Source organism: Crinia signifera, chromosome 19 (genome assembly GCF_055691185.1).
Source record: "Crinia signifera chromosome 19, ASM5569118v1, whole genome shotgun sequence".
NCBI lineage: Eukaryota > Metazoa > Chordata > Amphibia > Anura > Myobatrachidae > Crinia > Crinia signifera.
In genome coordinates, this window is record NC_139226.1 from 136,236,501 (window position 1) to 136,254,912 (window position 18,412).

Below are 18,412 nucleotides of genomic sequence, written 5' to 3' on the forward strand. Positions count from 1 at the left end.
ATATAATAGTGTGCCGAGGGCAGCGAGCCTTTCGAGGGGACGTGGTACATATATACGTCGTCCTTGTCTACGTACGATTACAGAACTATATATAATAGTGTGCCGAGGGCAGCGAGCCGTGCGAGGGGACGGGGTACATATATATGTCGTTCATGTCTACGTACGATTACAGAACTATATATAATAGTGTGCTGAGGGCAGCGAGCCGTGCGAGGGGACGCGGTACATATATGTCGTTCATGTCTACGTACGATTACAGAACTATATATAATAGTGTGCCGAGGGCAGCGAGCCGTGCCAGGGGACGCGGTACATATATACGTCGTCCATGTCTATGTACGATTACAGAACTATATATAATAGTGTGCCGAGGGCAGCGAGCCGTGCGAGGGGACGTGGTACATATATACATCGTCCATGTCTATGTACGATTACAGAACTATATATAATAGTGTGCTGAGGGCAGCGAGCCGTGCGAGGAGACGCGGTACATATATATGTCGTTCATGTCTACGTACGATCACAGAACTATATATAATAGTGTGCCGAGGGCAGCGAGCCGTGCCAGGGGACGCGGTACATATATACGTCGTCCATGTCTATGTACGATTACAGAACTATATATAATAGTGTGCCGAGGGCAGCGAGCCGTGCGAGGGGACGCGGTACATATATATGTTGTTCATGTCTACGTACGATCACAGAACTATATATAATAGTGTGCCGAGGGCAGCGAGCCGTGCGAGGGGACGTGGTACATATATATGTCGTCCATGTCTATGTACGATTACAGAACTATATATAATAGTGTGCCAAGGGCAGTGAGCCCTGCGAGGGGACGCGGTACATATATACGTCATCCATGTCTACGTACGATTACAGAACTATATATAATAGTGTGCCGAGGGCAGCGAGCCGTGCGAGGGGACGTGGTACATATATATGTCGTCCATGTCTATGTACGATTACAGAACTATATATAATAGTGTGCCGAGGGCAGCGAGCCGTGCCAGGGGACGCGGTACATATATACGTCGTCCATGTCTACGTACGATTACAGAACTATATATAATAGTGTGCCGAGGGCAGCGAGCCGTGCGAGGGGACGCGGTACATATATATGTCGTTCATGTCTACGTACGATTACAGAACTATATATAATAGTGTGCCGAGGGCAGCGAGCCGTGCGAGGGGACGCGGTACATATATATGTCGTTCATGTCTACGTACGATTACAGAACTATATATAATAGTGTGCCGAGGGCAGCGAGCCGTGCGAGGGGACGCGGTACATATATATGTCGTCCATGTCTACGTACGATTACAGAACTATATATAATAGTGTGCCGAGGGCAGCGAGCCGTGCGAGGGGACGCGGTACATATATGTCGTTCATGTCTACGTACGATTACAGAACTATATATAATAGTGTGCCGAGGGCAGCGAGCCGTGCGAGGGGACGCGGTACATATATGTTGTTCATGTCTACGTACGATTACAGAACTATATATAATAGTGTGCTGAGGGCAGCGAGCCGTGCGAGGGGACGCGGTACATATATATGTCGTTCATGTCTACGTACGATTACAGAACTATATATAACATATGAACAACGCTCACGGGACACATTAACATAATGGCCGCTAATGCCCGTCCTCAGACATTATTTGTATTGTGCGGGCATCTGCGCTGGGGCGGGCATCTGGGCGGAGACGGTTGATATATATATATAAATAAATAATGTGTATATGTTACAGTTGCTGGATGTTAATAGGGGATTATTTCTTTGCTGTGGAAGTGGCTGAAAATGCCTCAGTTCAGATGTTCAAATAAGCAAAACTAAATGCGGTAAAAGCGGGCGTGGGTGGGATAAAGCAGGGTCACTGTACTGACGCTGGTGCGAGAGCTGGGCCTCCGATTATGTCATGTATGGAGAACGCATCAGCCTCTAGGAAGTTATATAACCAGCCTGTGCTCCCTGGCAATCACCAGCACAAGGTGCACCTCCGCAGCCCCCCTTATCCACACTCACATTCTTACCGCATGAGGGGACTGTTTTGTAGCTGGCATCTGGAGCAGGATAGGACCCCAGGGGCTAGTATTACTGCTGGGCGGAGGATGCATTGGATGCCTAGTTACAGTCTCCATAAAGGTGTCATTGTCCCCAATGCCGGCCAGATGTGAACAATGTGTCACCTGAAGAGCACATTCCAGAGGGGTTAACAGCGGCCGTCAGTATCTCTGCATACACATGTATGGCCTGGCCAAGCCCCACCCCTAATCCTGGTATGAGCAGGCAGGCTGGCACCTGGTGAGGGGAAGGAGGAGATGGAGCTGGGGTGGGCTCCTGGGGATGCACATATTTAAGATGCTGCAAAAGTTCCATTCCTCAGATCAGAGCAGAGACAGCACACGGGACACTGTGCTACACTAGAAGGAGACGGCCCCTTCAGTCTCACCATGAGCGTCCCATCACTCGTCTCCATCACCCTCCTCATCCTGGCTCTAGGAGCCTGCCCTGCTCTGCTGCAGAAGGTGCCCAAGAAGAAGCCAGCTGCCAACGGGCTGCTGAAGTTGAACAGCTGCTGCGAGGAGGTCAGAGACCTGAAGCTCCAGATCGCCAACCTGAGCAGCCTGCTGGACGAGCTGGGCAAGAAGCAGCAGGCAGACTGGGTGAACGTGGTCATGCAGGTGATGCAGCTGGAGGGCGGCTACAAACAGATGGAGACGCGCCTGACTGATGCTGAGGAGAAGTATTCCGAGATGGAGAACCAGATCCAGATCACTCAGCTGCAGGCGGCTCGGACGCAACCTCAGACCACGGCAGGTAAGATGAGAATGACAGCTAGCCCGCGGTGATTCCTGATCCTGCTGAGCGCAGGAAAAACAGACAGCTGCTGAGCACACACAATAGGGATAGGGCACCCCCCTCAACACAGGCAGCAACAGAGACTGGACCCCCCAACACCCCAGGCAGCAACAGGGACAGGACCCCCCCAACATACATACATCAACACACGCGACAACACGGACAGGAGCCCCCGACACCCCCCTCCTCACACACACATCACAACAGGTACGACAGCTGTAATAGAAATTTGAGAACCCGGGCGGGATGGGCAGACACAGGTGTGCAGGGAGAGGCAGGCAGGAATGGATGGCCGCAGGCAGCTGATCTTCAGCATGAGCTCATTCTCTCACCCAGATGCCGTGTACGACTGCTCCTCGCTCTACGAGAAGAACTACAAGATATCGGGGGTGTACAAGTTGCCAGCAGATGAGTTTCTGGGGAGTTCTGAGCTAGAGGTAAGATATATAGATATATACTGTAGTCTGTGGGTTAGATGTATGAAGCAGTGATAAGGGAGGAGAAGTGATGAAGTGCCTGGTACTTTATCACCGGCCAATCAGCTCCTGACTGTTAAGTTACAGGCTGGGTTTAAAAAGGGACAGTCAGGAGCTGATTGGCCGGTGATAAAGTTCCAGGCACTGTATCACTTCTCCTCCCTTATCACTGCTTCGTACATCTGCCCCTCAGTGTGGGGTAATGCGGGCATGCATGTCCATCTGTGTCACATATGTGCACTTCTAGGTCTACTGTGACATGGAGACCCAGGGAGGCGGCTGGACTCTTATACAGAGGCGGAGAATTGGTCTGACCTCCTTTAACAGAGAGTGGAAACAATATCGCGAAGGCTTTGGCAACATCCGCGGAGACTTCTGGATAGGGAACGAGAACATCTATCGCCTGACCCGCAGACCAACAGTCCTGAGAGTAGAGCTGGAGGTAATTACAGTGATTCTCCCTAAGCTCATAGCTACCCCAATGTATCCATACATAGCCTGCTTAGCCGTGTAACATAGCGCGCAATGCCGCTACGTGTACCTGTGTGTGCAATGCCGCTACGTGTGCCCGTGTGCAATGCCGCTACGTGTGCCCGTGTGCAATGCCGCTACGTGTGCCCGTGTGCAATGCCGCTACGTGTGCCCGTGTGCAATGCCGCTACGTGTGCCCGTGTGCAATGCCGCTACGTGTGCCCGTGTGCAATGCCGCTACGTGTGCCCGTGTGCAATGCCGCTACGTGTGCCCGTGTGCAATGCCGCTACGTGTGCCCGTGTGCAATGCCGCTACGTGTGCCCGTGTGCAATGCCGCTACGTGTGCCCGTGTGCAATGCCGCTACGTGTGCCCGTGTGCAATGCCGCTACGTGTGCCCGTGTGCAATGCCGCTACGTGTGCCCGTGTGCAATGCCGCTACGTGTGCCCGTGTGCAATGCCGCTACGTGTGCCCGTGTGCAATGCCGCTACGTGTGCCTGTGTGCAATGACAAGCAATACGGCTACGTGTACCTGTGTGCAATGCTGCTACGTGTGCCTGTGTGCAATGCCGCTACGTGTGCCTGTGTGCAATGCCGCTACGTGTGCCTGTGTGCAATGCCGCTACTTGTGCCTGTGTGCAATGCCGCTACCTGTGCCTGTGTGCAATGCCGCTACGTGTGCCTGTGTGCAATGCCGCTACGTGTGCCTGTGTGCAATGCCGCTACGTGTGCCTGTGTGCAATGCCGCTACGTGTGCCTGTGTGCAATGCCGCTACTTGTACCTGTGTGCAATGCCGCTACTTGTGCCTGTGCGCAATGCCGCTACTTGTGCCTGTGCGCAATGCTGCTACCTTTACCTGTGTGCAATGCCGCTACTTGTGCCTGTGTGCAATGCCGCTACGTGTGCCTGTGTGCAATGCCGCTACGTGTGCCTGTGTGCAATGCCGCTACGTGTGCCTGTGTGCAATGCCGCTACGTGTGCCTGTGTGCAATGCCGCTACGTGTGCCTGTGTGCAATGCCGCTACGTGTGCCTGTGTGCAATGCCGCTACGTGTGCCCCTGTGCAATGCCGCTACGTGTGCCCCTGTGCAATGCCGCTACGTGTGCCCCTGTGCAATGCCGCTACGTGTGCCCCTGTGCAATGCCGCTACGTGTGCCCCTGTGCAATGCCGCTACGTGTGCCCCTGTGCAATGCCGCTACGTGTGCCCCTGTGCAATGCCGCTACGTGTGCCCCTGTGCAATGCCGCTACGTGTGCCCCTGTGCAATGCCGCTACGTGTGCCTGTGTGCAATGCCGCTACTTGTACCTGTGTGCAATGCCGCTACTTGTGCCTGTGCGCAATGCCGCTACTTGTGCCTGTGCGCAATGCTGCTACCTTTACCTGTGTGCAATGCCGCTACTTGTGCCTGTGTGCAATGCCGCTACGTGTGCCTGTGTGCAATGCCGCTACGTGTGCCTGTGTGCAATGCCGCTACGTGTGCCTGTGTGCAATGCCGCTACGTGTGCCTGTGTGCAATGCCGCTACGTGTGCCTGTGTGCAATGCCGCTACGTGTGCCTGTGTGCAATGCCGCTACGTGTGCCCCTGTGCAATGCCGCTACGTGTGCCCCTGTGCAATGCCGCTACGTGTGCCCCTGTGCAATGCCGCTACGTGTGCCCCTGTGCAATGCCGCTACGTGTGCCCCTGTGCAATGCCGCTACGTGTGCCCCTGTGCAATGCCGCTACGTGTGCCCCTGTGCAATGCCGCTACGTGTGCCCCTGTGCAATGCCGCTACGTGTGCCCCTGTGCAATGCCGCTACGTGTGCCCCTGTGCAATGCCGCTACGTGTGCCCGTGTGCAATGCCGCTACGTGTGCCCGTGTGCAATGCCGCTACGTGTGCCCGTGTGCAATGCCGCTACGTGTGCCCGTGTGCAATGCCGCTACGTGTGCCCGTGTGCAATGCCGCTACGTGTGCCCCTGTGCAATGCCGCTACGTGTGCCCCTGTGCAATGCCGCTACGTGTGCCCCTGTGCAATGCCGCTACGTGTGCCCGTGTGCAATGCCGCTACGTGTGCCCGTGTGCAATGCCGCTACGTGTGCCCGTGTGCAATGCCGCTACGTGTGCCCGTGTGCAATGCCGCTACGTGTGCCCGTGTGCAATGCCGCTACGTGTGCCCGTGTGCAATGCCGCTACGTGTGCCCGTGTGCAATGCCGCTACGTGTGCCCGTGTGCAATGCCGCTACGTGTGCCCGTGTGCAATGCCGCTACGTGTGCCCGTGTGCAATGCCGCTACGTGTGCCTGTGTGCAATGCCGCTACGTGTGCCTGTGTGCAATGCCGCTACGTGTGCCTGTGTGCAATGCCGTTACGTGTGCCTGTGTGCAATGCCGCTACATGTGCCTGTGTGCAATGCCGCTACATGTGCCTGTGTGCAATGCCGCTACGTGTGCCTGTGTGCAATGCCGCTACATGTAAACCTGTCTCCTACATTAGGATTGGGAGGGCCGGGTCCGATATGCAGAATACGCGCAGTTCTCCATCAGTAATGAGCAGAACAGTTACCGCCTCTTCCTGGGCAATTACAGTGGCAACGCTGGTAGAGACTCTCTGCGTTACCACAACAACACCGCCTTCAGTACCAAGGATAAGGACAATGACAAGTGCCTGGACGACTGTGCCGGACTACGCAAAGGTAAGCAAGAGCCACACTGCCATAACCCATTTATCACTGTGTGCTGGGAACATTCCCTATAGGCACTCACCCACTGCAGTAACCACCTTGTGTGTCACGGTGTGCTGGGAACAGTCCCTATAGGCACTCACCCACTGCAATAACCACCTTGTGTGTCACGGTGTGCTGGGAACAGTCCCTATAGGCAGTGGGTAAGTAGGTGGTTATTGCAGTGGGTAAGTGCCTGTAGGGACTGTTCCGAGCACTCCGTGTTCCGAGCACACACAGACACACAAGGTGGTTATTGCAGTGGGTGAGTGCCTATAGGGACTGTTCCCAGCACACACTCACCCACTGCAATAACCACCTTGTGCGTCACGGTGTGTTGGGAACAGTCCCTATAGGCACTCACCCACTGCAGTAACCACCTTGTGTGTCACGGTGTGCTGGGAACAGTCCCTATAGGCACTCACCCACTGCAATAACCACCTTGTGTGTCACGGTGTGCTGGGAACAGTCCCTATAAGCACTCACCCACTGCAATAACCACCTCGTGTGTCACTGTTTGCTGGGAACAGTCCCTATAAGCACTCACCCACTGCAATAACCACCTTGTGCGTCACGGTGTGCTGGGAACAGTCCCTATAAGAACTCACCCACTGCAATAACCACCTCGTGTGTCACGGTGTGCTGGGAACAGTCCCTATAGGCACTCACCCACTGCAATAACCACCTTGTGTGTCACGGTGTGCTGGGAACAGTCCCTATAGGCACTCACCCACTACAATAACCACCTTGTGTGTCACGGTGTGCTGGGAACAGTCCCTATAGGCACTCACCCACTGCTATAACCACCTTGTGTGTCACGGTGTGCTGGGAACAGTCCCTTTAGGCACTCACCCACTGCTATAACCACCTTGTGTGTCACGGTGTGCTGGGAACAGTCCCTATAAGCACTCACCCACTGCAATAACCACCTCGTGTGTCACGGTGTGCTGGGAACAGTCCCTATAGGCACTCACCCACTACAATAACCACCTTGTGTGTCACGGTGTGCTGGGAACAGTCCCTATAAGCACTCACCCACTGCAATAACCACCTTGTGTGTCACGGTGTGCTGGGAACAGTCCCTATAGGCACTCACCCACTGCAATAACCACCTTGTGTGTCACGGTGTGCTGGGAACAGTCCCTATAAGCACTCACCCACTGCAATAACCACCTTGTGCGTCACGGTGTGCTGGGAACAGTCCCTATAAGCACTCACCCACTGCAATAACCACCTTGTGTGTCACTGTGTGCTGGGAACAGTCCCTATAGGCACTCACCCACTGCAATAACCACCTTGTGTGTCACGGTGTGCTGGGAACAGTCCCTATAGGCACTCACCCACTGCAATAACCACCTTGTGTGTCACTGTGTGCTGGGAACAGTCCCTATAGGCACTCACCCACTGCAATAACCACCTTGTGTGTCACGGTGTGCTGGGAACAGTCCCTATAGGCACTCACCCACTGCAATAACCACCTTGTGTGTCACGGTGTGCTGGGAACAGTCCCTATAAGCACTCACCCACTGCAATAACCACCTCGTGTGTCACGGTGTGCTGGGAACAGTCCCTATAAGCACTCACCCACTGCAATAACCACCTCGTGTGTCACTGTTTGCTGGGAACAGTCCCTATAAGCACTCACCCACTGCAATAACCACCTTGTGCGTCACGGTGTGCTGGGAACAGTCCCTATAGGCACTCTCCCACTGCAATAACCACCTTGTGTGTCACGGTGTGCTGGGAACAGTCCCTATAAGAACTCACCCACTGCAATAACCACCTCGTGTGTCACGGTGTGCTGGGAAAAGTCCCTATAGGCACTCACCCACTACAATAACCACCTTGTGTGTCACGGTGTGCTGGAAACAGTCCCTATAGGCACTCACCCACTGCTATAACCACCTTGTGTGTCACGGTGTGCTGGGAACAGTCCCTATAGGCACTCACCCACTGCTATAACCACCTTGTGTGTCACGGTGTGCTGGGAACAGTCCCTATAAGCACTCACCCACTGCAATAACCACCTTGTGTGTCACGGTGTGCTGGGAACAGTCCCTATAGGCACTTAGCTGCTGTAGGCAGCAGACACCTCTGAGGAGCAAGGGACAATGAACTGCTTAAGGGCAGCATTACCAGCACATTGGCTGCCTTGCCCTCAGCACACAGGATGGTCAGGAGTCCCCAGTGTAGCAGAGCAGTGACAGCACTGGGGTGGTCAGGAGTCCCCAGTGTAGCAGAGCAATGACAGCACTGGGGATGGTTAGGAGCCCCAGGGTAGCAGACCAATGACAGCACCAGGGGGGGGGGGGGGGGTGTGGTCAGGAGTCCTCAGGGTAGCAGAGCAATGACAGCACCGGGGGGTGGACAGGAGTCCCCAGTGTAGCAGGGCAGTGACAGCACCGGGGTGATCAAGAGTCCCCAGTGTAGAAGCGCAGTGACAGCACCGTAGGTGGTCAGGAGCCCCCAGTGTAAAAGAGCAGTGACAGCACCCGGGATGGACAGGAGCCCCCAGGTTAGCCGAGCAGTGACAGCACCCGGGATGGTCAGTAGTCCCCAGTGTGGCCGAGCAGTGACAGCACTCGGGATGGTCAGGAGTCCCCAGTGTGGCCGAGCAGTGACAGCACTCGAGATGGTCAGGAGTCCCCAGTGTGGCCGAGCAGTGACAGCACTCGGGATGGTCAGGAGTCCCCAGTGTGGCCGAGCAGTGACAGCACTCGGGATGGTCAGGAGTCCCCAGTGTGGCCGAGCAGTGACAGCACTCGGGATGGTCAGGAGTCCCCAGTGTGGTCGAGCAGTGACAGCACTCGGGATGGTCAGGAGTCCCCAGTGTGGCCGAGCAGTGACAGCACTCGGGATGGTCAGGAGTCCCCAGTGTGGCCGAGCAGTGACAGCACTCGGGATGGTCAGGAGTCCCCAGTGTGGCCGAGCAGTGACAGCACTCGGGATGGTCAGGAGTCCCCAGTGTGGCCGAGCAGTGACAGCACTCGGGATGGTCAGGAGTCCCTAGTGTAGCCGAGCAGTGACAGCACCACGGATGGTCAGGAGTCCCTAGTGTAGCCGAGCAGTGACAGCACCACGGATGGTCAGGAGTCCCCAGTGTGGCCGAGCAGTGACAGCACTCGGGATGGTCAGGAGTCCCTAGTGTAGCCGAGCAGTGACAGCACCACGGATGGTCAGGAGTCCCCAGTGTAGGCAGCACCAGGCTGGGTTAATGTGTGCTACCATCATTGTCACTTAACATTACATTATATCTCCTACAGGTGGCTACTGGTACAACTGCTGCACTGATTCCAACCTGAATGGCATTTTCTACCGCAATGGTGATCACAGCAGACACTCAGATGGCATCAGTTGGTACGGCTGGCATGGGTCTACCTATTCCCTGAGGAGGGTGGAGATGAAGATACGCGCTCAGGACTTCCAGCCTTGAGAGAGCATGGGATGCGCTGAGCAGCCAGTGACCTCAAAGCGGCGTCCTCCCCAGACGCAATGACCCCCTTTCCTTCCTTGTAGAGACTCCCTGCACTGTGTGTATACAGCCGGCCAGTGACAGACACACAAGGGGGCAGCAGCTGGTGATGTCATAGTCATTAATAATCTGTACCACAGAGACCGCCACGCCGACATCCTCCTCAGAGAGGAAACTGGGATGTAGTGGCAGAAAGAGGACACTCACAGCTAGTAGGGGCGACCACTAGGGGCAGCAGCAGCATTAGAAATCAAGCAGACCATGAGTTTTGTACATAGAACATTTCCCGCCATGTGATTGCTTTATGATACTGGAAAGTTACTTATACTGTTGGCTAAAGAGCCAAAAAATAAATGTTTGGTTGTTTTTTTTTACATTTGTGTCCGAGTCTGTACCTGCACAATGTGCAAGTCACATACAGAGAGGCTACTCCCATGTACCCATGTCACCGGACTACCAGCGTATACCTATATACACGTCACATACAGAGAGGCTACTCCCAGGTACCCACGTCACCGGACTACCAGTGTATACCTATATACACGTCACATACAGAGAGGCTACTCCCAGGTACCCATGTCACCGGACTACCAGCGTATACCTATATACACGTCACATACAGAGAGGCTACTCCCATGTACCCACGTCACCGGACTACCAGCGTATGACTATATACATGTCACATATATAGAGAGAGGCTACTCCCATGTACCCACGTCACCGGACTACCAGCGTATACCTATATACACGTCACATACAGAGGCGCTACTCCTATGTACCCATGTCACCGGACTACCAGTGTATACCTATATACACGTCACATACAGAGGCGCTACTCCTATGTACCCATGTCACCGGACTACCAGCGTATACCTATATACACGTCACATACAGAGAGGCTCCTCCCATGTACCCATATCACCGGACTACCAGCGTATACCTATATACACGTCACATACAGAGAGGCTACTCCCATGTACCCATGTCACCGGACTACCAGCGTATATATACACGTCACATACAGAGAGGCTACTCCCATGTACCCATGTCACCGGACTACCAGCGTATATATACACGTCACATACAGAGAGGCTACTCCCATGTACACACGTCACCGGACTACCAGCGTATAACTATATACACGTCACATACAGAGAGGCTACTCCCATGTACACACGTCACCGGACTACCAGTGTATACCTATATACACGTCACATACAGAGAGGCTACTCCCATGTACACACGTCACCGGACTACCAGCGTATAACTATATACACGTCACATACAGAGAGGCTACTCCCATGTACACACGTCACCGGACTACCAGTGTATACCTATATACACGTCACATACAGAGAGGCTACTCCCATGTACACATGTCACCGGACTACCAGTGTATACCTATATACACGTCACATACAGAGAGGCTACTCCCATGTACCCATGTCACCGGACTACCAGCGTATAACTATATACACGTCACATACAGAGAGGCTACTCCCAGGTACCCACGTCACCGGACTACCAGCGTATAACTATATACACGTCACATACAGAGAGGCTACTCCCATGTACACACGTCACCGGACTACCAGCGTATGACTATATACACGTCACATACAGAGAGGCTACTCCAATGTACCCATGTCACCGGACTACCAGTGTATACCTATATACACGTCACATACAGAGAGGCTACTCCCATGTACACACGTCACCGGACTACCAGCGTATAACTATATACACGTCACATACAGAGAGGCTACTCCCATGTACCCACGTCACCGGACTACCAGTGTATACCTATATACACGTCACATACAGAGAGGCTACTCCCATGTACACACGTCACCGGACTACCAGCGTATAACTATATACATGTCACATACAGAGAGGTTACTCCCATGTACCCATGTCACTGGACTACCAGCATATGACTATATACATGTCACATATATAGAGAGAGGCTACTCCCATGTACCCACGTCACCGGACTACCAGTGTATACCTATATACACGTCACATACATAGAGGCTACTCCCATGTACACACGTCACCGGACTACCAGCGTATCACTATATACACGTCACATACAGAGAGGCTACTCCCATGTACACACGTCACCGGACTACCAGCGTATAACTATATACACGTCACATACAGAGAGGCTACTCCCATGTACACACGTCACCGGACTACCAGCGTATACCTATATACACGTCACATACAGAGAGGCTACTCCCATGTACCCACGTCACCGGACTACCAGCGTATACCTATATACACGTCACATACAGAGAGGCTACTCCCATGTACACACGTCACCGGACTACCAGCGTATACCTATATACACGTCACATACAGAGAGGCTACTCCCATGTACACACGTCACTGGACTACCAGCGTATAACTATACACACGTCACATACAGAGAGGCTACTCCCATGTACCCACGTCACCGGACTACCAGTGTATACCTATATACACGTCACATACAGAGAGGCTACTCCCATGTACCCATGTCACCGGACTACCAGCGTATAACTATATACACGTCACATACAGAGAGGCTACTCCCAGGTACCCACGTCACCGGACTACCAGCGTATACCTATATACACGTCACATACAGAGAGGCTACTCCCAGGTACCCACGTCACTGGACTACCAGCGTATAACTATATACACGTCACATACAGAGAGGCTACTCCCATGTACACACGTCACCGCACTACCAGCGTATACCTATATACACGTCACATACAGAGAGGCTCCTCCCATGTACCCACGTCACCGGACTACCAGCGTATAACTATATACACGTCACATACAGAGAGGCTACTCCCAGGTACCCACGTCACCGGACTACCAGCGTATAACTATATACACGTCACATACAGAGAGGCTACTCCCAGGTACACGTCACCGGACTACCAGCGTATAACTATATACATGTCACATACAGAGAGGCTACTTCCAGGTACCCACGTCACCGGACTACCAGTGTATAACTATATACATGTCACATACAGAGAGGCTACTCCCAGGTACCCACGTCACCGGACTACCAGTGTATAACTATATACATGTCACATACAGAGAGGCTACTCCCAGGTACCCACGTCACCGGACTACCAGCGTATAACTATATACACGTCACATACAGAGAGGCTACTCCCATGTACCCACGTCACCGGACTACCAGTGTATACCTATATACACGTCACATACAGAGAGGCTACTCCCATGTACCCATGTCACCGGACTACCAGCGTATAACTATATACACGTCACATACAGAGAGGCTACTCCCAGGTACCCACGTCACTGGACTACCAGCGTATACCTATATACACGTCACATACAGAGAGGCTCCTCCCATGTACACACGTCACCGGACTACCAGCGTATAACTATATACATGTCACATACAGAGAGGCTACTCCCATGTACACACGTCACCGGACTACCAGCGTATAACTATATACACGTCACATACAGAGAGGCTACTCCCATGTACCCATGTCACCGGACTACCAGCGTATACCTATATACACGTCACATACAGAGAGGCTACTCCCATGTACCCATGTCACCGGACTACCAGCGTATAACTATATACACGTCACATACAGAGAGGCTACTCCCATGTACACACGTCACCGGACTACCAGTGTATACCTATATACACGTCACATACAGAGAGGCTACTCCCATGTACACACGTCACCGGACTACCAGCGTATAACTATATACACGTCACATACAGAGAGGCTACTCCCATGTACACACGTCACCGGACTACCAGTGTATACCTATATACACGTCACATACAGAGAGGCTACTCCCATGTACACACGTCACCGGACTACCAGTGTATACCTATATACACGTCACATACAGAGAGGCTACTCCCATGTACACACGTCACCGGACTACCAGCGTATACCTATATACACGTCACATACAGAGAGGCTACTCCCATGTACACACGTCACCGGACTACCAGCATATACCTATATACACGTCACATACAGAGAGGCTACTCCCATGTACCCATGTCACCGGACTACCAGTGTATACCTATATACACGTCACATACAGAGAGGCTACTCCCATGTACACACGTCACCGGACTACCAGCATATACCTATATACACGTCACATACAGAGAGGTTACTCCCATGTACCCATGTCACCAGACTACTAGCATATACCTATATACACGTCACATACAGAGAGGCTACTCCCATGTACCCATGTCACCGGACTACCAGTGTATACCTATATACACGTCACATACAGAGAGGCTACTCCCATGTACACACGTCACCGGACTACCAGCGTATAGCTATATACACGTCACATACAGAGAGGCTACTCCCATGTACACACGTCACCGGACTACCAGCGTATAGCTATATACACGTCACATACAGAGAGGCTACTCCCATGTACCCACGTCACCGGACTACCAGCATATACCTATATACACGTCACATACAGAGAGGCTACTCCCATGTACCCACGTCACCGGACTACCAGCGTATAACTATATACACGTCACATACAGAGAGGCTACTCCCATGTACCCATGTCACCGGACTACCAGTGTATACCTATATACAACGTCACATACAGAGAGGCTACTCCCATGTACCCATGTCACCGGACTACCAGTGTATACCTATATACACGTCACATACAGAGAGGCTACTCCCATGTACACACGTCACCGGACTACCAGGGTATAGCTATATACACGTCACATACAGAGAGGCTACTCCCATGTACCCATGTCACCGGACTACCAGCGTATACCTATATACACGTCACATACAGAGAGGCTACTCCCATGTACCCATGTCACCAGACTACCAGCATATGACTATATACATGTCACATACAGAGAGGCTACTCCCATGTACACACGTCACCGGACTACCAGCATATGACTATATACATGTCACATACAGAGAGGCTACTCCCAGGTACACACGTCACCGGACTACCAGTGTATACCTATATACACGTCACATACAGAGAGGCTACTCCCATGTACCCACGTCACCGGACTACCAGCGTATAACTATATACACGTCACATACAGAGAGGCTACTCCCATGTACCCATGTCACCGGACTACCAGTGTATACCTATATACACGTCACATACAGAGAGGCTACTCCCATGTACCCATGTCACCGGACTACCAGTGTATACCTATATACACGTCACATACAGAGAGGCTACTCCCATGTACACACGTCACCGGACTACCAGCGTATAGCTATATACACGTCACATACAGAGAGGCTACTCCCATGTACCCATGTCACCGGACTACCAGCGTATACCTATATACACGTCACATACAGAGAGGCTACTCCCATGTACCCATGTCACCAGACTACCAGCATATGACTATATACATGTCACATACAGAGAGGCTACTCCCATGTACACACGTCACCGGACTACCAGCATATGACTATATACATGTCACATACAGAGAGGCTACTCCCATGTACACACGTCACCGGACTACCAGCGTATAGCTATATACACGTCACATACAGAGAGGCTACTCCCAGGTACACATGTCACCGGACTACCAGCGTATGACTAAATACACGTCACATACAGAGAGGCTACTCCCATGTACCCACATCACCGGACTACCAGCGTATAACTATATACACGTCACATACAGAGAGGCTACTCCCATGTACCCACGTCACCGGACTACCAGCGTATAACTATATACACGTCACATACAGAGAGGCTACTCCCATGTACCCACGTCACCGGACTACCAGCATATACCTATATACACGTCACATACAGAGAGGCTACTCCCATGTACCCACGTCACCGGACTACCAGCATATACCTATATACACGTCACATACAGAGAGGCTACTCCCATGTACCCACGTCACCGGACTACCAGCGTATAACTATATACACGTCACATACAGAGAGGCTACTCCCATGTACCCACGTCACCGGACTACCAGCGTATAACTATATACACGTCACATACAGAGAGGCTACTCCCATGTACACACGTCACCGGACTACCAGCGTATAACTATATACACGTCACATACAGAGAGGCTACTCCCAGGTACACGTCACCGGACTACCAGCGTATAACTATATACGCGTCACATACAGAGAGGCTACTCCCAGGTACACACGTCACCGGACTACCAGCATATGACTATATACATGTCACATATAGAGAGGCTTCTCCCATGTACACACGCCCCCCCAGCCTAGGACCACGTGCACACGCCCCCAGCCTAGGACCACGTGCACACGCCCCCAGCCTAGGACCACGTGCACACGCCCCCAGCGTATGACCACGTGCACACGCCCCCCAGCGTATGACCACGTGCACACGCCCCCCAGCGTATGACCACGTGCACACGCCCCCCAGCGTATGACCACGTGCACACGCCCCCCAGCGTATGACCACGTGCACACGCCCCCCAGCGTATGACCACGTGCACACGCCCCCAGCGTATGACCACGTGCACACGTCCCCAGCGTATGACCACGTGCACACGCCCCCCAGCGTATGACCACGTGCACACGCCCCCCAGCGTATGACCACGTGCACACGCCCCCCAGCGTATGACCACGTGCACAGGCCCCCCAGCGTATGACCACGTGCACAGGCCCCCCAGCGTATGACCACGTGCACACGCCCACCAGCGTATGACCACGTGCACACGCCCCCAGCGTATGACCACGTGCACACGCCCCCAGCGTATGACCACGTGCACACGCCCCCAGCGTATGACCACGTGCACACATCACCGGTCCCCAGCGTATGACCACGTGCACAGGCCCCCAGCGTATGACCACGTGCACACGCCCCCAGCGTATGACCACGTGCACACGCCCCCAGCGTATGACCACGTGCACACGCCCCCAGCGTATGACCACGTGCACACGCCCCCAGCGTATGACCACGTGCACACGCCCCCAGCGTATGACCACGTGCACACATCACCGGTCCCCAGCGTATGACCACCTGCACACATAACTGGTCCCCAGGCACATTAACAGGACCATGCATCAGCCTCTCACAGCTGACAGGTTATACAATGATCACCATAAGCCAACAGTGCGCTACATCCAGGAAACCCAATCTGGGGATTTACACAATCAGCATTTTTATCAAATAAAATTCACATTACATGAATAATAATAAAAGGGTCTGAACATGAATGCGATAAGTGTGTGTGCGTGTGATGTCATCGCTATCGCCACTCATGATGTAATATGGGGGCGGTGCTGCCATAGTGGTTACAGCCTGCCATGATGTGATATTAGGGGGTTACATAGCGGTTACTGCCTGCCATGATGTGATATGAAGGGGTTTACATAGCGGTTACTGCCTGCCATGATGTTATGTGAAGGGGGTTACATAGTGGTTACAGCCTGCCATGATGTTATGTGAAGGGGGTTACATAGTGGTTACAGCCTGCCATGATGTGATATGAAGGGGGTGGGGGGCGGGGTTACATAGCGGTTACTGCCTGCCATGATGTGATATGAAGGGGGTGGGGGGCGGGGTTACATAGCGGTTACTGCCTGCCATGATGTTATGTGAAGGGGGTTACATAGTGGTTACAGCCTGCCATGATGTGATATGAAGGGGGTGGGGGGCGGGGTTACATAGCGGTTACTGCCTGCCATGATGTGATATGAAGGGGGTGGGGGGCGGGGTTACATAGTGGCTACTGCCTGCCATGATGTGCTATGAAGGGGGTGGGGGGGCGGGGTTACATAGCGGTTACTGCCTCCCATGATGTGCTATGAAGGGGGTGGGGGGCGGGGTTACATAGCGGCTACTGCCTGCCATGATGTGCTATAAAGGGGTTTACATAGTGGTTACAGCCTGCCATGATGTGATATGAAGGGGTGGGGGGTGGGGCACGGGGTTACATAGCGGTTACTGCCTGCCATGATGTGCTATGAAGGGGGTGGGGGGGCGGGGTTACATAGCAGCTACTGCCTGCCATGATGTGCTATGAAGGGGGTGGGGGGCGGGGTTACATAGCGGCTACTGCCTGCCATGATGTGCTATGAAGGGGTTTACATAGTGGTTACAGTCTGCCATGATGTGATATGAAGGGGGTGGGGGGCGGGGTTACATAGCGGCTACTGCCTGCCATGATGTGCTATGAAGGGGGTGGGGGGCGGGGTCACATAGCGGCTACTGCCTGCCACGATGTGCTATGAAGGGGGTGGGGGGCGGGGTTACATAGCGGTTACTGCCTGCCATGATGTGCTATGAAGGGGGTGGGGGGCGGGGTTACATAGCGGTTACTGCCTGCCATGATGTTATGTGAAGGGGTTTACATAGTGGTTACAGTCTGCCATGATGTGATATGAAGGGGGTGGGG

At 53.2% G+C, this 18,412-nt stretch overlaps 2 protein-coding genes across 5 annotated transcripts in view; one reads left to right on the forward strand and one right to left on the reverse strand.

Annotated features, from left to right (window-relative positions):
* Positions 1-18,412, reverse strand: part of MTOR (mechanistic target of rapamycin kinase) — a 183,137-nt gene that overhangs the window by 90,235 nt on the left and 74,490 nt on the right. The gene's annotated exons all lie outside the window — the stretch shown is intronic.
* Positions 2,369-10,363, forward strand: ANGPTL7 (angiopoietin like 7). Its single transcript, XM_083163432.1, has 5 exons — positions 2,369-2,827; positions 3,206-3,306; positions 3,593-3,787; positions 6,292-6,490; positions 9,781-10,363. The coding sequence occupies exons 1-5, from the start codon at positions 2,461-2,463 to the stop codon at positions 9,948-9,950; spliced, it is 1,032 nt and encodes a 343-aa protein (XP_083019558.1). The 5' UTR covers positions 2,369-2,460; the 3' UTR covers positions 9,951-10,363.

What these genes read in the sequence shown, in the direction of transcription:
- ANGPTL7 (XM_083163432.1), top strand. Translation starts at nt 2,461, where the DNA reads ATGAGCGTCCCATCACTCGTCTCCATCACCCTCCTCATCCTGGCTCTA. An exon ending in TGGGGAGTTCTGAGCTAGAG is followed by an intron (nt 3,307 to 3,592) that starts GTAAGATATATA and finishes GTGCACTTCTAG; the next exon opens with GTCTACTGTGACATGGAGAC. An exon ending in TCCTGAGAGTAGAGCTGGAG is followed by an intron (nt 3,788 to 6,291) that starts GTAATTACAGTG and finishes CTCCTACATTAG; the next exon opens with GATTGGGAGGGCCGGGTCCG.